This window comes from Zalophus californianus, chromosome X (assembly GCF_009762305.2).
Source record: "Zalophus californianus isolate mZalCal1 chromosome X, mZalCal1.pri.v2, whole genome shotgun sequence".
Taxonomy (NCBI): Eukaryota; Metazoa; Chordata; class Mammalia; order Carnivora; family Otariidae; genus Zalophus; species Zalophus californianus.
The window spans coordinates 19229287-19248971 of NC_045612.1; the positions used below are offsets into that span (position 1 = coordinate 19229287).

Here is a 19685-nt window from a genome sequence, read left to right on the forward strand (position 1 = left end):
TCTCTATCCAAAATGTGCTTCTGACAACACATCTACCCCAACAAAATTCTTCCCATGCTTCAAACCCATTTCAATCATCAACTTGTCCATCGAGGTTTTCCTTGATCCCTTAACCATGTATGTCCTTTGCTCCTTTAGACTCCTTGGGTCTTTGTTTAGAATCTCTTGTATCTATGGCTGAGACCACTACTTGTTGCACAGTATCAGGTCTCCTCTTATTCCTTAACAGTGAAACTGCAATCTGAAGCTGGGCACAGGACCGCCTGAAATAAAGACTGCATTTCCTAGCTTCCCTTGCAGATAGATTTGGCCCATTTGGCCAATGGGATACAAGCAAAAGTGACACACGCAACTTCTGGGAGGTGTCCTTAGAGGTAAAAAGGTTAAAGGGCATGCCAGTCTTCTTCCCTTCTCTTCCCTAACGGTCAGAACAGAAAATAGTGGCTGGAGCTTTAACTGTCATTTTGGACCATAACTCAGAATGGAAGCTGGCAGAGAGACAAGAAAGAGCTTGGGTTCCAACTCCTAGGGTTTTGGTTACCATCTCTATGATGATGACTTTCCATTTGGTATAACTAGCCCACACCTCTGACCTAAATGGCAGTCTTTTATTTCTTGCTCCCTGATTGACATTTCCTTCCACAGCCCCTGTCACCATGAAACACGATGCTCCCGTCCTGCGCTGACGACCTTGGGATTTATTGAACATGAAAGACAAATGAACTTCTGTTATTTGGGGATTTTCTATTGCTCACAATAAACCTAATCCCGATAATATGGTATCATTCAGCCTTTCACTGCCTTGTGTTAAAGATACGGTCTTCCTAAATCTCTGCTGGACTTTTAGAAATGTACTTTTCGATGTGTGATACAAAGCGAGTTGAGTCCAAAGGATTCTCTGGCTGGCCTGACAGAGGACAATTCTGCTTGGATGGGCCCCTCTAAGCAGAGATTGCCAACAAATGCGTGCTTACTTCCATATGGCTTCCAGTTTTACTTACAAAAGGCTATTTCTGAGGTCCACGAAGAGGAGTGCTTTTGATCATAACTGGGGATTATGGTACAGATGGATCTTTTCATTTCATTTCATTCATTTCCATTCATGTATTAGTCTCACGGACAAATGTAACAGTTAACAACGTGGACTCTGATGTCCTGTTACTTGAGTTCAAATCCCAGCTCTATAACTTCCCAGCCACCTGACCTTAGGCAAGCTACTGAACCTCCCCATGCTTCAGTGTCCTCGCCTCTCAAACAGTGGTAATAATAGTGCACATCTTATAGGATTGTTGCAAGGATTGATTGAATTAATATACACACAGCACACACATGAGCACATAGACCGATGTCTGGCGCATATAAGTGCTTATTATTAGTGAATATTATGATTATTAACTGTATTACCTACTAGGGATATCGTGGTGAACAAAGCAGACACTTCCCCTGTCCTCGTGGATCACACAGTCCAGGACAGGGGATAGACATTATGCCATAATTTAAATAATTTTTAATTGAGAGTTGTGATTAGTGCTACAAAGGGGCTTATGAGCATGTTTAGGAGGGACATTTGTTCTAGTCCAGGTCATCAGGTGAGACAGCTCTGCTACAGCAGTGACATTTAAGCCATGGCATGGAGAATGAGTAAATTGGCCTGGGAAGAGGACCAAGAGAAAGAGGAAGAAGGTGAGCAAACCCACGGTGCTGTGGTGGTCTCTGGGAGGTCTGGAGCGCTCAGCCTGCTGGACCACATTCCTAGCAGGAATTGAGGCTACAGGGATGGACTGCATGTGCTCCAGAATTGAGAGAGAAGGGCCTCGGGGGCCAGGGGAAAGGGAGTACCAGTGGCTTGACCTCTGGAGACAAATCCTCTACTCCCCAGGGAAATTGTAAGGCAGGGGGCACAGGCTGGGGGGAGGTGACGGCCGGGGGCTCCATTTTGTCAAGGTAGATGACAGGATCCAAGGAGGCGATCTGCAAGGAAAAGTCAAGGCAGGGAAACACACAAAAGTGGCCAAATGGCATTCACTGCTGAATTTTAAAAGAAGACCCTTGAACACTTAAGAAATCATATTTACTGTACATATGTGAAGGGTTGAGTCAAGAGACCTCAAATGCTCAAATGTATTCCTGGCATGCACAACCTTAAATTAGAGGGGCTAAATAAAGCTGTGGCCTGCCCTTCCTGAAAGTTTGCCAACCACTGATATAGATCATGTGGGACGTGGGGCCTCATCTGGGCTGATCTTAGGACAGACATTAGACCTTACTTTCTCGCAGAAATGTCTGACATCAGCTCTAATTTTTAGTCATGTATCTCGTCCTCCAAGACAGAAAGTACCAGGGGCCCTCCGGGGACGGGGGCGCAGGCTCAGTCCCCAGGAGGCTAAAGGGTTCCTTGTCTAGAGGAGGAATGATTGATTTCTGGCCCCAAGCAGCCCGCCCCAAGTTGTTTCTTTCCCTCCCTCGGCATAGACCCATCATCTTCATGGTTTTTAGAGATGCCCTTTGACTTTTAAGCAACACGTGAAGCCTTCTTGTAGTTTGGCATCCGTAAACACTTCAGACCTCCCAGGCTGCTCCAAGTCACGCTCCACATCACCTTGTTTGGAAACATCACCATCTGCTGGATTTCACTGTATCTGCTCTCAAAGACCTGGCTGTGTTCTGCCAATGGAGGGCATCCATTACTTGCTGAATATTTCAGCTGTACACTGACTCTGGACTGGTATTTGAGGAAGCCAGAGCTGAGGGGCAAATAAGGAAGAATGTACTATGCTTCGTGCTTCTAAGCTAAACCCTTGGCACACAGTCAGCTGGATACATACTGCCTTCTTGGCTTTTCTCAGCAACACAATATGCCCCCGTGTCCCTTCCCTTCAAGGGTTTCATTGCACCTCCGTGAACCTGGATTGTCTTTGCAGGGATCACAGGAAATTTTCAAGGAGTGGAAAGGAACTAATTAATGGCTGTCCTTTCCTTCATAGCTGATTGAAATTCAATTCCGGAAATCTGACAGGAGGCAAGACTGCTTTCCTTCAAATGCAGGCCCTCCCTGGCATGGTCAATCCTAGCGGTCTGGGGTCAAACGACCCCTGGAAAAGCCCACCCGAGACACATGCTGTGGCATCCACACTGCCCTTCCTTTCTCAGCCAAAGCTTTGGCGAAGTCTCTCAGACACTGTCTTTCATTAGTATCAGTGTAAAGAGTAGAAACGCAGGTACAGTCGGGCTTAAGGGAAAGGATCTACTCAAGTGAAAAATGTCTGGGCTTTGCAGTTCGACACACTTAGATTCAACTCCCAGCTCTTCCACATATGGGCTGTGTGGATGAAACACAGACACGTCTCCACCCAAGCGCTGTTACTCCTGCTTCCTATAGCAGCAAGTAACTCAACCTAGCCAAGCTTTAGTTTCCTAATCGCTGAATGTGGTAATCATAGCAGCTACTTTATTCAGTGCCAATGAAAATTAAATGACAGAACAATGTTGCTGTAATTAACCCTCACTCGGTAATTTTAAAATACAATATTGTAATTTATTTGGAGTTTTTTTTTGCAGTTTTGACAACAAAAGGGTTCAAATCTTTCTCGCTGTCTAAGACAAAAGGCTTTACTCAGAACTGATTCATACTTGGAATGATGTTCTCAGAAAAGAGCATCCATTTTTCTTTCCAACAAAAGGAGTTTCTAAAGATCTAAAGGATTGTGTTTGAATTATGGATCTACTTTAGCTTTAATTATCTGATTTGTTTAGAGTGGTCTTTCCCAAACTTCATTTTTTATCTAGGCAGCAAGATCCCTTTTTCAAATGACTTCTCACCCGGAACCCCAATATATTAAATAAATAAAAGCAAAGATGCAAGGGGTTGGAGTTGGGACTGGAGCGGGGGAAAGAAAAGCAAGATTCTGTCTGGTTTCCACTAGAATGTAAGCTCTAGAACAGCAGATATTTTGCCTGGTTTGTTCACCGATGCGTTTCCAGTGTCTACAATGATGCTTCACATTAACAGGGCTCAACAGCTATTTTTGAATGAATGATGGATGAATAGCTTATGAAGAAGGCTCACACATAATAGGCAGCTGAGAAAATCTTAGTGCCTCTTACCTAACTAAGACCCTGAAAAAATTGAGTGACATGTTGGTGTGACAATAAGAACTTCCAATCGGGATAAGAAACATGTCCTCCTTTGTCGCCCACCTACCCTGTCAACCCTCTTGCCATTCTTCTTCTAGGACAGTTAGGTGTGTAATGGGAGTTGACTGTATAGGAAGCAGAAAGACTTGGCCTCATCACTTCTGTCCACCCTTGTCAAAAACCTATGGGCAAATGACACAGTTAGCAAAATTCAGACTGAGCTCCTGGTGAAACATAAGTATGTGCCCCAAAAGCATGCCACCCTCTTCCATGATAGTGCATCAGTAAGAACCGAGGCAACACGTTTAGCTCTGGAGCCAACAAGTTAAATTTAAGAATAGGACAAATAAAGTTGGGGCACCTGGGTGGTTCAGTCAGTTGAGTGTGTGCCTTTGGCTCAGGTCATGATCCCGGGACCCTGGGATTGAGCCCCAGATCGAGCCCTGCGTCAGGTTCCCTGCTCGGCAGGGAGTCCGTTACTCCCTCTCCCTGTGCCTGCCACTCCCCCTGCTTGTGCTCTCTCTCTCTCTCTCTTGCTGTCAAATAAATAAATAACGTCTCTAAAAAAATAAAGGTAACAGGCAGCCTGATGGAAAAAGAACAAATTCAAACATTGGAGTCAACTGGCTCCAAATTTCAGGCTTGCCAATTATTGCTTGGGTGATCTTTGGGTAAGACCTCCCAGATCCTCATTTTTTTCATTTGCAAAACAATCTTTATTCCTTATCTGATAAAAATAGTACCCTCATGATAGGTTTGTGTGGAAATTAAATGAGCTGATGAACTGATTAGCAAAGAATCTAACTCATAATGAACACTCAACAAAAGCTCATTTTCCCAGAAGTCTCAGAACAATCATTTAAAGATAAACTGTTTTACACAGAAGACTCAAAGCAAAGATCAAGGATGGAGACTACAGAAATTCAGGGACTTGACCAGGAGAGAATGTCAGGATCTAATGGAGGCATATTGTCAGTGATGAGATTCTGGGGACAAAAATCAGGATTCCTGAGTTCCCTGAGTGAAATGTAGGTGAAAAGTGAGAGACAGTATGTGTAGCAATCAAGAGTTGGGCACTGAAGTCATGAATGTATGACCCGAGTTAACATCCCAGTATTGGTATTTGCTGACAATTATTTTTTCTGAATCTCCTTTTTTTCATCTATAAAATAGAAATAATAAGAAGAATTCCTATTTCAGAGGCTATTGTGAGGATAAAATGTGGTAACATATTCAAATCTTCTGACTATGGTAAGAGCTCAATATGTGTAAGTTATAACCATTAGTATTCTTGGGATTAAAATGCTTGGAAAGAGGGGCACCTGAGTGGCTTGTTGAGTGTCTGACTTTTGGTTTCAGCTCAGGTCATGATCTCAGGATTGGGCGATGGAGCCTGGCATTAGGTTCCGCACCCAACAGGGAGTCTGCTTGAGATTCTCTCTCTCCCTCTCCTTCTGCCCCTCCCCACTCAAATGAACAAATAAATCTTTAAAAATAGATAATTAATAAAATGCCTGGAAAGAAAGAATGGGCTAGAAAAAGTGGTCATTTCTTCAACTCGAAGCAGAGGCAAAGATTCACTTCTAAAGAGGTAGTTCTGCATGTATCCTGAGAGTCAGTCCTACGTAGAACACATCCTTGAAGAGGAAAGCAGAAAGGATGGTCATGGGAGCACCCATGACCTAGCAAGGTAGTCACTTCCACTTTCTTGAGTTATTTTGACAATAACCTGTGAGGTAAGTAACTGGAGTGTTTTAGATTGGGTTAGCCACAAGAAGACAAGGAGATGAAGTTTCTCATGCATGTAGTTTGTTAAGCCATTTCTCCTATAAGAACCAGAAAGAATGGGGAAAATGGGATACAGAAGAAGCCAAAAATGGTGCAATTTTGGACTAAGTCCCAGCCTTAGCTTTATCCTTCAGACGAGCTCTGGCATGTAAATTACCCATTAGAGGTGGACTTTTATACTTCTGCAACTAGCCACTGGCTAATGACTGGCCTGGGGGGATGTAAACTCTTAGGCTTTTCTCATTTTCTGCACTTTTAGGGAAAGTGGCACTAGTCACCCAAGGGCCATCCTCTTCAAAAGAGCTGCAAGTGCTGGCCTTTAAAAACAAAATGTATAGAAGCCAGGAAGATGGGTACACAAAAGTAGTAAAAGGTATCTGAGGGGATCTGTGCAAAGCACTGACACACTGTCAATGTTTGCTACCCAGTGTGTGTTTTTCCTATTTTATAGGTGAGGAAACAGGTTCAGAGAATATCAACCATCACCCAGTTGACAAATGATAGTACCTGGACTACTACCATCATTTTTTTTTAAAGATGGTTTACTAAGATGTTAATGGTGATTATCTCAGGTTTGTTTAATTAAATTCAGGTGGCTCTAATTCCTTCTTTGTTTATGTTGTTTAACTTTGAAAAAATGAACATTTATTTTTATATGTTCATAAAAAATTATTTTCATGAGAGATACAGGAAATGAATAAATCAATACACCTAAGAAAGTTCCTTTCAGCTCTGACATTCTATTAAATCCATTGTAGTAAAGTTGATTTTTTTTAGATTATTTATTTGTTTAATTGACAGAGAGAGAGAGAGCACAAGCAGGTGGAGTAGCGGGTAGAGGGAGAGGGAGAAGCAGGCTCCCTGCTGAGCAAGGAGCCTGATGTGGGGCTCGACCCCAGGACCCTGAGATCATGACCTGAGCCGAAGGCAGTTGCTTAACCAACAGAGCCACCCAGGCGCCCCTGTAGTAAAGTTGATTAACATCAAGGACTACTGGCACTTTTATAAGGAACTCTTGAACAAGGGAAATACAAAACAGCCAGAAAACAATTAATAAGAAGGCATTAGTAAGTTCTTACCTATCAACAATTACTCTAAATGTAAATGGATTAAATTCTCCATTCAAAAGTCATACAGTGGCTGAATGGGTTAAAAACAAGATTCAACAATATGCTGCCTACAAGAGACTCACTTCAGCTATAAGGACACACATAGGCTCAAAGTGAAGGGATGAAAAAGATATTCCATGGAAATAAAAGAGAGCGGGGATGGCTATCCTTACATCAGATAAAATAGACTTCAAGAAAAAAACTATATGGGGTGCCTGGGTGGCTCAGATGGTTAAGCGTCTGCCTTTGGCTCAGGTCATGATCTCAGGGTCCTGGGATGGAGCCCTGCATCGGGCTCCCTGCTTGACGGGGAGCCTGCTTCTCCCTCTCCCTCTACTGTTCCCCCTGCTTGTGCTCTCTCACTCTCTCTGTCAAATAAATAAATAAATAAAACCTTTAAAAAAAAAAAAAGAATGATTACAAGTGTGGCTTACTTCCTAAAAAAAAAAAACAAAAACCTATAACAAGAGATGAAGAAGGTCACATAGTGATAAAAGGGTCAATTCATGAAGAGTATATAACAATTATAAATATATATGCACTCAATCTCAGAGCATGCAAATATATTAAACAAATACTAACTGATCTGAAGGGAGAAATAGACAACAATGCAACAATAGTGGAGGATGTCAATACCCCACTTTCAACAGTAGATAAATCCCCCAGATAGAAAACCAATAAGGAAATGCTGGACATAAATTATAGTCTAAACCAAATGGACCTAAAAGATATACATGGGACAGTCGATCCAACAGCACCAGTACATTCTTCTCAAGTTCATGTGGAATATTCTCCAGGATAGAGCATATCATAGGTCACAAAACAAGTCTTAGCAAATTTAAGAAGACTGAAATCATACTGAGTATCTTTTCCAACCACAGTGCTAGGAAACCAAAAATCAATAACAGGAGGAGAACTGGAAAGTCCACAAATATGCGGAAATTCAACACACTCCTGAACAATCAATGGGTCAAAGAAGAAATCAAAAGAAAAAGTATTTTGAAACAAACAAAAATGGAAACATTATATGCCAAAATTTATGGGATGCTACAAAAACACTTCTAAGACAGAGTTCATAGCAGTAAATACCTACATTAAGGAAAAAGAAAGATCTCAGGCAGCCTAACTTTACACCTCAAGAGACTAGAAAAAAAAAAAAAAACTAAGCCCAAATGTAGTAGAATGAAGGAAATAAAGACTATAGCAGAAATAAATGATCCAGAGACCAGAAAAACAATAGAAAAGATCAATGCCACTAAAAGCTCTGTTTTGTTTTTTATTTTTATTTTTTAAAGATTTTATTTATTTATTTGACAGAGACAGAGCACAAGTAGGCAGAGCAGCAGACAGAGGGGCAGGCAGAGGGAGAGGAGAAGCAAGTTCCCCGCTGAGCAGGGAGCCCAATGTGGGGCCGGATCCCAGGACCGTGGGATCATGACCTGAGCCGACGGCAGATGCTTAACTGACTGAGCCACCCAGGTGCCCCTAAAAACCCTTTCTAAAAAGAAATATATAAACAAATTTGACAAACCCTAGTGAGACTAAATAAGAAAAGAGAGAAGACTCAAAAAACTAAAATCAGAAATAAAAGTGGAGACATTACACAGAAATGTAAAGGATTATAGATTACTAGGAACAATTATACAGCAACAAATAGGATAAACTTGAAGAAATGGATAATTCCTAGAAAAATACAACCTCCCAAGACAAAATCATGAAGCAATAGAAAATCTGAACAGACCAATAACAAACAACAAGATTCAATCCATAATCGAAAATCTCCCAACAAAAACCCAGGACCAGATGGTTTCCCAAGAAATTTTACCAAACTATTAGAGAAAAGTTAAGGCCAATCCTTCTAAACACTTCTAAAAATTGAAGAGGAGAGGGGTGCCTGGGTGGCTCAGTCGGTTGAGCATCTAGCTCTTGATTTTGGCTCAGGTCATGACCTCAAGGTTTGGGATCAAGCCCCATGTCTGGCTCCATGCTCAGTAGGGAGTCTTCTTGGGGATTTCTCTCCCTCTCTGCCTGCCCCTCCCCCTGCTTGTGTGTGTTCTCTCTCTCTCTCTCCCAAATAAATAAATCTTAAAAAAATTGAGGAGGAGAGCACACTCCCAAACCATTTCACAAAGCTAGCATTACCCTGATACCAAAGGCAGATAGCCACCACAAAAAAATTACAGGCTAATATCCCTGATGAATATAGGTGCAAAGAAATCTCAGTAAAGTGTTAGCAAAATGAGTTCAATAGACAATAAAAGGATCATACGCCATGTACAAGTGGAATTTATCCCTGAGATGCAAGGATGATCCAACATATACAAATCAATAGATGTTATACACCACATTAATAGAATGAAAGATAATAATTATCTGATCATCTCAATAGATGCAGAAAAGCATTTGACAAAATAGATCATCCTTTCATGATAAAAAAAACTCTCAACAAATTGGGCATAGAAGGACCATAACAACATATTAAAGGCCATATATGACAATCCCACAGCTAGCATCATACTCAATAGTTAATGTTTGAAAGCTTTTCCTCTAAGATCAAGAACAAGACAAATGGGGATGCCTGGGTGGCTCAGTCGTTAAGCATCTGCCTTCAGCTCAGGTCATGATCCCAGAGTCCTGGGATCGAGTCCCGCATTGAGCGCCCTGCTCCACGGGAAGCCTGCTTCTCCCTCTCCCACTCCCCCTGCTTGTGTTCCCTCTCTCGCTGTCTCCGTCTCTGTCAAATAAATAAATAAAATCTTTTTTTTAAAAAAGAACAAGACAAGTGGTCCACTCTCACATTCTTAGTCAAAATCATACTGGAAGTCCCAGCCAGAGCAATCAGGCAAGAAAAAGGAATAAAGTGTCCAAATCAGAATGGAAAAAGTAAAATTGTCACTCTTTGCAGATGATATGATCTTATATAGAGAACTCCTAAAGGCTCCAAAAAACTATTCAAACTAATCAACAAATTCAGTGAAGTTGCAAAATAGGAACTCAACATACAAAAAAAGTTGCATTTTGATAAACTAACAATAAAATATCTAAAAAAGAAATAAAGAAAACAGTCACATTCACAATAGCACCTAAAACAATAAAATACTTAGGAATAAATTTAACTAAGGAGGTGAATGCTCTATAAACATAAAACTATAAGACATTGAATAAAGAAATTGAAGAGGACACAAATTAATGGAGACATACCCCATGTACATGGATTAGAAGAATTAATACTGTTAAAATATCCATACTACCCCAAGCCATCTATAGATTCCATGCAATCCCTATCAAAATTCCAATGGCATTTTTCCCAGAAAGAGAAAAAATAATCCTAAAATTTATATGGAACTACAAATGACCCTGAATAACACAAAACAAGAGGCAGCCCACTTCTTTAACTATACTGCAAAGTTATGGTGATCAAAGCAGTGTGATACTGGCATAAAAACAGACACATAAACCAATAAAACAGAATCAAAAGCCCAGAAATAATCTCTTGCCTGTACAGTCAACTAATATTTGACAAGGCAGTTAAGAATACTCAATAGGGGGCGCCTGGGTGTCTCAGTTGGTTGAGCGACTGCCTTCGGCTCAGGTCATGATCCTGGAGTCCCGGGATCGAGTCCCGCATCAGGCTTCCTGCTCAGCGAGGAACCTGCTTCTCCCTCTGGCCCTCCCCCCTCTCATGTGCGCTCTCTCTCTCTCTCTCTCATTCTCACTCTCTCAAAATAAATAAATAAATTTCAAAAAAAAATGCAAAGGCATTCATTTAAAAAAAAAAGAATACTCAATAGGGAAAGGATACCTTGTTTGATGGTGTTGTGAAAATTGGACAGTCACATGCACAAGAATGAAATTGACCTTCATCCTACACCACTTATGAAAATTAACTTTAAATGGATTCAGGAATCAGGGGCACTTGGATGCCTCAGTCGGTTGAGCATTCAACTCTTGAATTCTGCTTAGGTCATGATCTCAGGGTCCTGGGATTGAGCCTCACATTGGGCTCTATGCTCAGCGGGAAGTCTGTTTGGGATTCTCTCTTACCCTCCTCCCTGCCCCTCCCCCCACTTGTGCTTTCTCTCTCTCTAAGATAAATAAAATTTTTTAAAAAATAAAAAAAATGGACTCAGGCATTAAAGACTAAAGACATAAAACTCATAGGAGTATAAAACATAGGGAAAAAGCTATTTGACATAGATCTTAGTAATGATTTTTTGCATATGACACCAAAAGCACAAACAACAAGACCAAAATAAATAAGTGAAACTACCTCAAACTAAAAAGTTCATGCAGAGCAAAAGAAACAACAAAACAAACAGACAACCTATGGAATGGAAGAAAATATTTACAAATCATATATCTGATAAGGGGTTGATATATAGACTATATAAGGAATTCATACAACTCGATAGCAAAACCCCTCCTCCACACACACACACACACACACACACACACACACACACACACACACTCCCAAAACAATTCAATTAAAAAATGGGCAAAGGAACTGAGTAGACATATTTCCAAATAAGATTTACGAATGGTCAACAGGTACCTAAAAATATGCTTAATATCACTAGTCATCAGGGAAATGCACATCAAAACCACAGTGAGATATTATCCCACACTTATTAGAATGGTTATTATCAAAAAGACAAGAGATAAGTGTTGGTAGAAATGTGGGAAAAAGGGGAATCCTGGTGCACTACTGATGGAAATGTAAATTGGTACAGGCACTATGGAAAACAGTATGGTGGTTCCTCAAAAAATGAAAGTAGACCTACCATAGGGTCCGCAATTCCATTTCTGGGTATATATCCAAAGGAAATGAAATCAAGATCTCAAAGAGACACCGCACCCCCATGTTCACGGCAGCATTATTCATAATAGCCAAGTTATGGCTGTACCAGTCTACAGATGGTTGGGCAAGGAAGCTGTGTTTGTATATATATAATGGAATATTATTCAGCCATGGGAAAGAAGGAAATCCTGCCATTTGAGACAACTTGGATGAACACTGAGGACACTTTGCTGAGTGAAATAAACCAGACAGAGAACGACGAATACTGTATAATATGGCTTATGTGTAGAATCTAAAAAAGCCAAATTCCCGGAAACAGAATAGAATGGTAGTTGCGAGGGGCTGGGGGGCACGGAGAATGGAGAGATGTTGGTCAAAGGGTGAAAACTTCCAATTAAAAAATGATTAAGTTCTGGAAATCCAATGTACAGCATGGTGATCACAGTTAATGCTATATTGTATACTTGAAAGTTACTAAGAGTGGATCTTAAATTTTCTCATTACAAAACAGAAATGGTTATTAAGTGAGGTAATGGAGGTGTTAAATAAGGCTGCTGAGGTAATCATTTCGCAGTATATAAGTGTATCAAATCATCACGTTGTACACCTTAAACTTACACAGTGGTAAATGTCAATTCTACCTCAATAAACCTGGGAAAAAATAAGGGACTCCTGAAGAAGAATAACAACCCCAAAGAAATGAGGCACTAATGATGAAATGACAGGAACTGGGGCCATAATTTTGGTCAGAATTCTTAACTTTTATCCCTTAAGTTATGCCACAGATCACTGTTTGGATCTTAGGAGAAGACAGCTGGGTGGTGCTTTTTATTTTTGGTTTTGGTTTATTCTCGTTATTTCAACACGATAATGGTAAAAGCTACATCGTACAGTCTTCGATTTCCATCCTAGCTCACAAACCCTGGAGTCCATTCCCCAATCTCCGTTCGCTCCTATTCTGGCGCCTTGCCCAGCGTTCCCTCTCCCCCTCCCTATGTGTGGAGGAACTAAGTGAAGACAGACTGGCCAGGCTCATTTTTCCAAGGGTGAGCTCAATTTGGGATTTTTATTTTAAAGTAGAATCTGAAAATTTCCTTTAGGACAGTTTCCTGTTTTGGATCGCAGTCTATTAGTAACACATTGCCACAGCAATAACTGCAGGAATCAAGTCTAGGTGGAAAAAGAGAGGGAAAGACAGAACTCCTTCATTTACCATTTGAAACTTCAGCAAAGAGTGATTTAGTCATATTTATTTCCTTAATATTCACTCACTCCGCAAACATTTGTTGAGTGCCAGCTGTGTACCAGGCACTTTCTCACAACCCTATGGATTAGAACTGTCACCTTATTTTATAGGTTGGGAAATTGAGGTGCAGGGAGCGGAAGTGACCTGCCTCGGGTCACATTGCTGGTAAGATTTAAAATAGATTCTTTGGGGCGCCTGGGTGGCTCAGTCGGTTGAGCGACTGCCTTCGGCTCAGGTCATGATCCTGGAGTCCCGGGATTGAGCCCCGCGTCGGGCTCCCTGCTCAGCAGGGTGTCTGCTTCTCCCTCTGACCCTCTTCCCTCTCGTGCTCTCTATCTCTCATTCTCTCTCTCTCAAATAAATAAACAATCTTTAAAAAAAATAAAATAGATTCTTTGGTCACAAAGCTACTGCTTTTTCCACCAGCCTTGCAGCTGCCTCCCCACTTGGAGCTGTTGTCAAGGCTGCGCTGTGAGCTGTCAAAATATTACCAAAGGTATATACTCTTGTCCAGCAGATGACGGCTTTTCATTGGTCTAATTTTACCAGCCTATTTATTTAGTGACATCGAATAAGTTAGTTCAATATAGACAAAGCGTGGTGTTTTTGGGCTTCTTGCCTGATCAGGTTGAAATATATGTTTTTAAATATCTCCTTCAAAAGCCAGTGTTTTACTTAAAGGATGCTCACTATTGTCGCTCCGATTTCACATTTCACTGGAGCTATTAGCCAATCCGATCAGAGAAAAGAAAGAAATTAATGTTGTAAGAAATGGAAAGGAAGAGGTAAACCATTTCTGTTCACATATAATTGTCTGATACCTTTTTTTTTTAAATAAGATTGTATTTATTTGCCAGAGAGAGTGTGTGTACAAGAGGGGCAGGGGCAGGCAGGGGGAGAGGGGAGAAGCAGACTCCCCACTGAGCAGGGAAGTTTAAAATTCAGCTAAACTGGAATTTTATTCTGTTTTTTTAAAGATTTTATTTATTTATTTGACAGAGAGAGCACAAGCAGGGGGAGAGGGAGAAGCAGGCTCCCTGCTGAGCAGGGAGCCCGATGCGGGGCTCCATCCCAGGACCCTGGGATCGTGACCTGAGCCAAAGGCAGCCGCTTAACCGACTGAGCCCCCCAGGCGCCCCTGATTGTCTGATATCTGAAAACTCAAGAATCGAATGAAAAACTACTACAAAGGTTTAAGAAAGTTCAGTATGTTAGCAAGATAGCAAATTAATATATAAAAATACCCTTCATATGTGCCAACAGCTTTCAGTTAGAAGATGGAACAAAAGACCTCCATTTTAAAAAGCAACCACAAAGAGTAAATACCTAGGAGTGAATGTATAATAAATGCACAAAACCTATGTGAGGAATGCTTTCAAACACTTGGACGTTCATTACTTAAACCCATTAATCAATCCTAGTCTCACTAGAAACGACCAGACATATGCCTCTTGATGAAGTACACAGTATCAACTATGAAGTCTTCTTACAAGGAAAATTTGGATGTGAATCTCACCAAGCACTTATAGCTACCTTCCATTTATAAGGAATATGAGGAGCAGGGTAACAAATAAAATGACAACACAAGGAAGCAAGCAGACAGATCCAGAACGTGGAACATTCCATAGGACAATTGGCTAAGTTTCTTCAATCAAAGGCATTGAATGGGAGCAAGGGTACGGCTTAAAAGAAAAGAAAGAAATTAAAAGAAAATTAATAGATGTAACAACTAAATGCAGCATACAGAACTTGTTTGGATCCTGATTCAAAGCAACCAACGGTTTAAAAAAAAATTGAAACAACTGGGGAAATTTGAACATGGACTAGGTATGACAACAAGAAAATTTTCTTAGTTGTGATAATGGTCTTGGGGTTATACGAAGAAGATGCCCATATTTTTAAGAGATCAATAGCAAGCATATGAAGGGAGTGAAATGACATGATGTGATATCTGGAATTTGCTTTAAAATAATTCCTAAGAGCAGAGCCTGGCTGGCTCAGTGGGTAGAACATGTGACTATTGATCTCAGGGTTGTGAGTTTAAGCCCTAGGTTGGGTATAGAGAGTACTTAAAAATAAAATCTTTAAAAAAAAGATTAACAATAGTAATAATGATAATAATTCCTGGGAGGTAGAGAGAGAAAGAAATGGCAAAATCTTAATACTATTTGTGTTAGTTTTCTAGGGCTGCCATAAGAAAATACCACAACCTAGGTAGCATAAACAACAGAAATTTACTTCTTACACTTCTCAGGGCTAAAAATCCAAGAGCAAGGTGTCAACAAGTTTGTTTCTTCTGAGGCCTCTCTCTTCGGCTTGCAGATGGCTGCCCTCTCGTTATGTCCTCACATAGTCTTTCTTCTGTGCATGCACATCTCTGGTACATGTGTGTACAAATTTCCTTTTTTTTATAAGGACACCAGTCGGATTGGATTAGGACCCACCCTAAAGGCCCAATTCTAACTTCACTATCTTTAAAGGCCCTATCTTCAAATACAGTCACATTCTGAGGAACCAGGGGTTAGAGCTTCAATATATGAATTGTGGAAGAATACAATTCATCTCATAACAATATTTAATCTGGATGATGAGTGTATGGGAGTTTAGTGTACTAAAATTTTGGTTTTGTGTATGTTTCAGAAAATGTTTATTAAGTACTACATTCCAGAAGAGAAGGACATGAAAGTACAACTGAGCAAGTTGATATACATGCCCCATGAATAAGAAGACTCGCCATCTGAGACAAACCAACTTTCCATAAGTAAATTTATCATTTTAACACATTTTACAAGCTTGTATAGAAAAATAAGTAAACAAGAAAAGCCAGGAAAACTCTGTAAATGAGATCAATGTGTGGAACAGCCTCACTAGATATTAAAACATACTCTGTCTGGAAGGGCACCTGGTTGGCTCAGTTGGTCGAGTGTGTGACTCTTGGTCTCAGGGTCTGGAGTTCGAGCCCCAAGTTGGGTGTAGAGATTGCTTAAAAATTAATTAATTTAAAAAATTTTTAAAAATAAAATAAAAATAAAACACACTCTAGAGCCTCAAAAATGAAAACAATGTGAAAAACATTAAAACAGTGTGGAATTGGTACATGAATAGAATAAAAATCCCAAAACAGACCCAAATGCATATGGAAATTTAATATATGATAAAGGCATGGGGCACCTGGGTGGCACAGTCAGTTAAACATCTGACTCTTGATTTCAGCTCAGGTCCTGATATTAGGGGCTCGAGGTCAAGCCCTAGGTCGAACTCTGTGCTCAGCGCTGAGTCCGCTCCAGATGGTTTCTCCCTCTCCCTCTGCCCCTCCCTCTGTGCGCTCTCTCTCTCTCTCAAATAAATAAATAAATATTTAAAAAATATATGATAAAGGCAGCTTCTCGAATCAATGGGTAGGAACGAACTTTCTAATCAATGACATCAGGACAACTAGGTGTCCATTCGGAAAAAAGGTGAAAATTGATGCATAGGTCACATCATATACCAAGATAAAATGAAACCACAAAAGTACTAAAAGAAAACCTTGAAGTGAGAAAGACCTTTCTAACTATGATTCAAAGTCTAGAGGCCATTTAGAAAATGATAGACAAATTTCACAACACAGAAATCAAAAACTTGCCATGGCAAATGACACCAAACCTGCACCATAAGCAAAGTTGAAAGACAAAGGACAAATAGGGGACAATATTTGTAATTCATATCACGGACAAAGGGCTAGTGTTAAAATAGTTGCTCGAGATTGAAGAGAAAAGGACAATAGCCAATATTTTAAAGAGGGGCTGTGGAACATGAACAGAGAGTTGACCAAAAAGAAATCTAAATGGCCCTTAAGCATCTGAAAAGATGCTGGACTTCTCTCATAAGATGAAAAATTAAAATTCAGACTTAGGACTGCACTGAGAGTGGCTCCTGCATGGCTCAGTCAGTTGAGCATCCAACTCATGATCTCAGCTCAGGTCTCGATCTCAGGGTTGTGAGTTCAAGCCCCACGTTGGGCTCCATACTGGGCATGGCTCCTACTTAGAAAAAAACGAAACAAAAAAAGAACTGGACTGAGATTCTTTTTCTCACTTATCATTTTGGCAGAAACCCCAAAGTTTGACACCACACTCTGTCGGTGAGCCCGGAGAAAACAGGCCCTGTCATACGTTGTCGGTGGGACTGCGCCCTGGTACAACACTTGTACTAGTCTGGTAGGTCTTCCGTCAGAGACGGGGTGGCTTACAACAACAGAAATTTATTTTCTCACAATCCCTGGAGGCTTGAAGTCTGAGATCGAGGTGCTGGCAGGGTTGGTTCCTTCTGAGGCCTCTCTCGTTGGCTCGTAGGTGGACGTCTTTCTCTTGCCCGTGTCTTTACATGGTCTTCTCCCTGTGTGTGTCTGCCTTCATCTTCCCTACTTAGAAGGACACCAGCCTTATTGGATTAGGGCCCACCCTAATGGCCTCATTTCAGTTCACTTATCTCTTTATAGACCCTATCGCTAAATACAGCCACATTCCAAGAAACCGGGGGTTAGGACTTCAACACACGAATTTGGGGGGGACACAATTCAACCCATAACAAGCTTTATGAAGGAAAACGTTGAAATCACTATAAAATTACCAACATGTAACTCTTGGCCGGCAATCCTACTTCCGGAAATCTATCTGACCGCTAGACCTGCACACATATAAGATGACATACGGATGAAGATATTCATTTCAACCTTGTTTATAATAGCCAAAGGTTGGAAACAACCCACGTCCAACAATAGGGAACCATTTGAGTAAACTATGTTTTACCCCCACAGTGCAAAATCACAGAGCTGTCAAAAGAAATGAGGAAGCATTCCATGCACAAAGTGATGTACGAAGAAAAGGAAGGCACGAAACAGGGTAATAGCATGCTATCTGCATAAGAGAAATGTGTTCGATGTGCTCGTACAGTATTTGCTTAAAGAAACACTGAAGGCTAAGTAACTAACAGCAACAGAACCCTAATAAAACTGGTACTGATAGGGGTGCATGGGGATCCCCCAGAACAGAGGGGGGCAAGCAAAAGTGAAGCTTTTCCATATATTCCTTTTTACATAGTTTTCATTTCTTAGATCATGTAAATTCAAAACAATTAAAATCATCCTACATAAAGCTTCCTAGTTCAGCCATGAGATTTCTAGTGCCATATGAGACTAATATGAGTACCTAATCCCTTTACTTTGGAGAAGAGCTGTTCTCAGTTTAACCAAGCTTCATCTCGGGATTTCAAATTGTGCTCTTGCGAAATAAAGAAAATCCCCAGAGGTTGCGAATACTTTCTCTCGTTTTCTTTTCCTTTGAAGAAAGGAACTAGTTTAAGAGGGCTAGAGAGAGTCCAGTTGGATTTGACGTTGACCAAATAGGAGATTGGCCAGATGCTATTGATCACCAGCGCTGCGCAGCACAAACGCCCTGCTGAAGTGTGCCCTGCTGGGATGGGGGGGCTGGGTGGGGGTGGGGGCCCCCAAGCGCACGGCATCCAGCTGGAGAAAGCCCCTCTTCCTGTCACAGCTCCCACAGCACTCCAAGCCTGCTTGCAGCCCAACGGCCTCTCCGAGAATGCTACATTTAAAAGTGCAGTTTTTGGATGATTCCCAGAAGATTTTTGTGGTTGATGTAAGTGGAAATCACATTGCTATTATTCCTTTATTATTCATTCAATAGTGGTCATTTGTGGACAGCCCATTAGCCGGCGATGTTATGTCTTCTTTAGGACCAAATGAAGGAGGGACTGTGGTTTTTAGCTTTGGAAAAAGAAATCTGTACTTAATATCACAGTGTAGCTCGTGTTTTCACATTAACCTTTCTTCTAGAACAGGTTCTCTTTCCTCAAGGGACAACAAGAGCGAGTTTGGAAGAGATGCTAAATATTTGTAAAAAAAACAAAGCAGCAGTAGCTTATTCGTCCTACCCAGAAAGGTATTAGTGTTCATTGAAATAATTTGTGAGTCTCACCCCATGAACATTTGTGGGGAGAAAAGTATGGTTGTGAGGGAAAGGAGAAGGGGAAGGCTACCCTCCTTTTCTGAAGGAAACCTGGGGTTTCGGCAAGGGGGTAGAATTATGCAGTCGTAATGAGAACTTGAGGAAGTAATGACAAGTATGAAGAGAAAAATAGGGTAAGAGACTATTTAGTTTGATTTAGTACTTACAGTTCAGGGTTCTTAATATAATTCCTAGCTACGAGCTGATTGCGTACAATTATACCTCATCTCTTCAAGGAAGAACAAATGTATTAAGCACATCATTTGGGGCTCACCTTCCGGAATCGTAAGATATGTACATTTTGATGTAAGGATTTATGTAGGAGCCGTTTTGAAATGTTCTATGATTTTATTGGAACAAAAGATGCTATTTGCTCTGATGTTTATATTAGCTACTAACAAGGAACAAGTAGTTCATGTTCTATGAAATTCATACAAAATGCTGGTTGTTTTCTTTTATACACAAACTAACAATGGCCGTTGGGTATGTGGGTAACCCATTTTTCAAATGAGTATTTCATTTTTATTTGAATCATGTGCTTTGTGGGCGATGACTTCATGGCTTCAGCGGCTGTTTTGCTGTCTCTTTCTTTCACTTGT

General features: G+C 40.8%; 1 protein-coding gene across 1 annotated transcript in view; it reads left to right on the plus strand.

Moving 5' to 3' along the window:
• Positions 1 to 18614: 18614 nt before the first annotated feature.
• Positions 18615 to 19685, plus strand: part of FRMD7 (FERM domain containing 7) — a 47854-nt gene continuing 46783 nt past the window's right edge. The window contains exon 1 of the mRNA XM_027608940.1: positions 18615 to 18717. Within this exon, the coding sequence (XP_027464741.1) occupies positions 18661 to 18717 (57 nt within the window). The 5' untranslated portion in view covers positions 18615 to 18660. The remainder of the gene's footprint in view (positions 18718 to 19685) is intronic.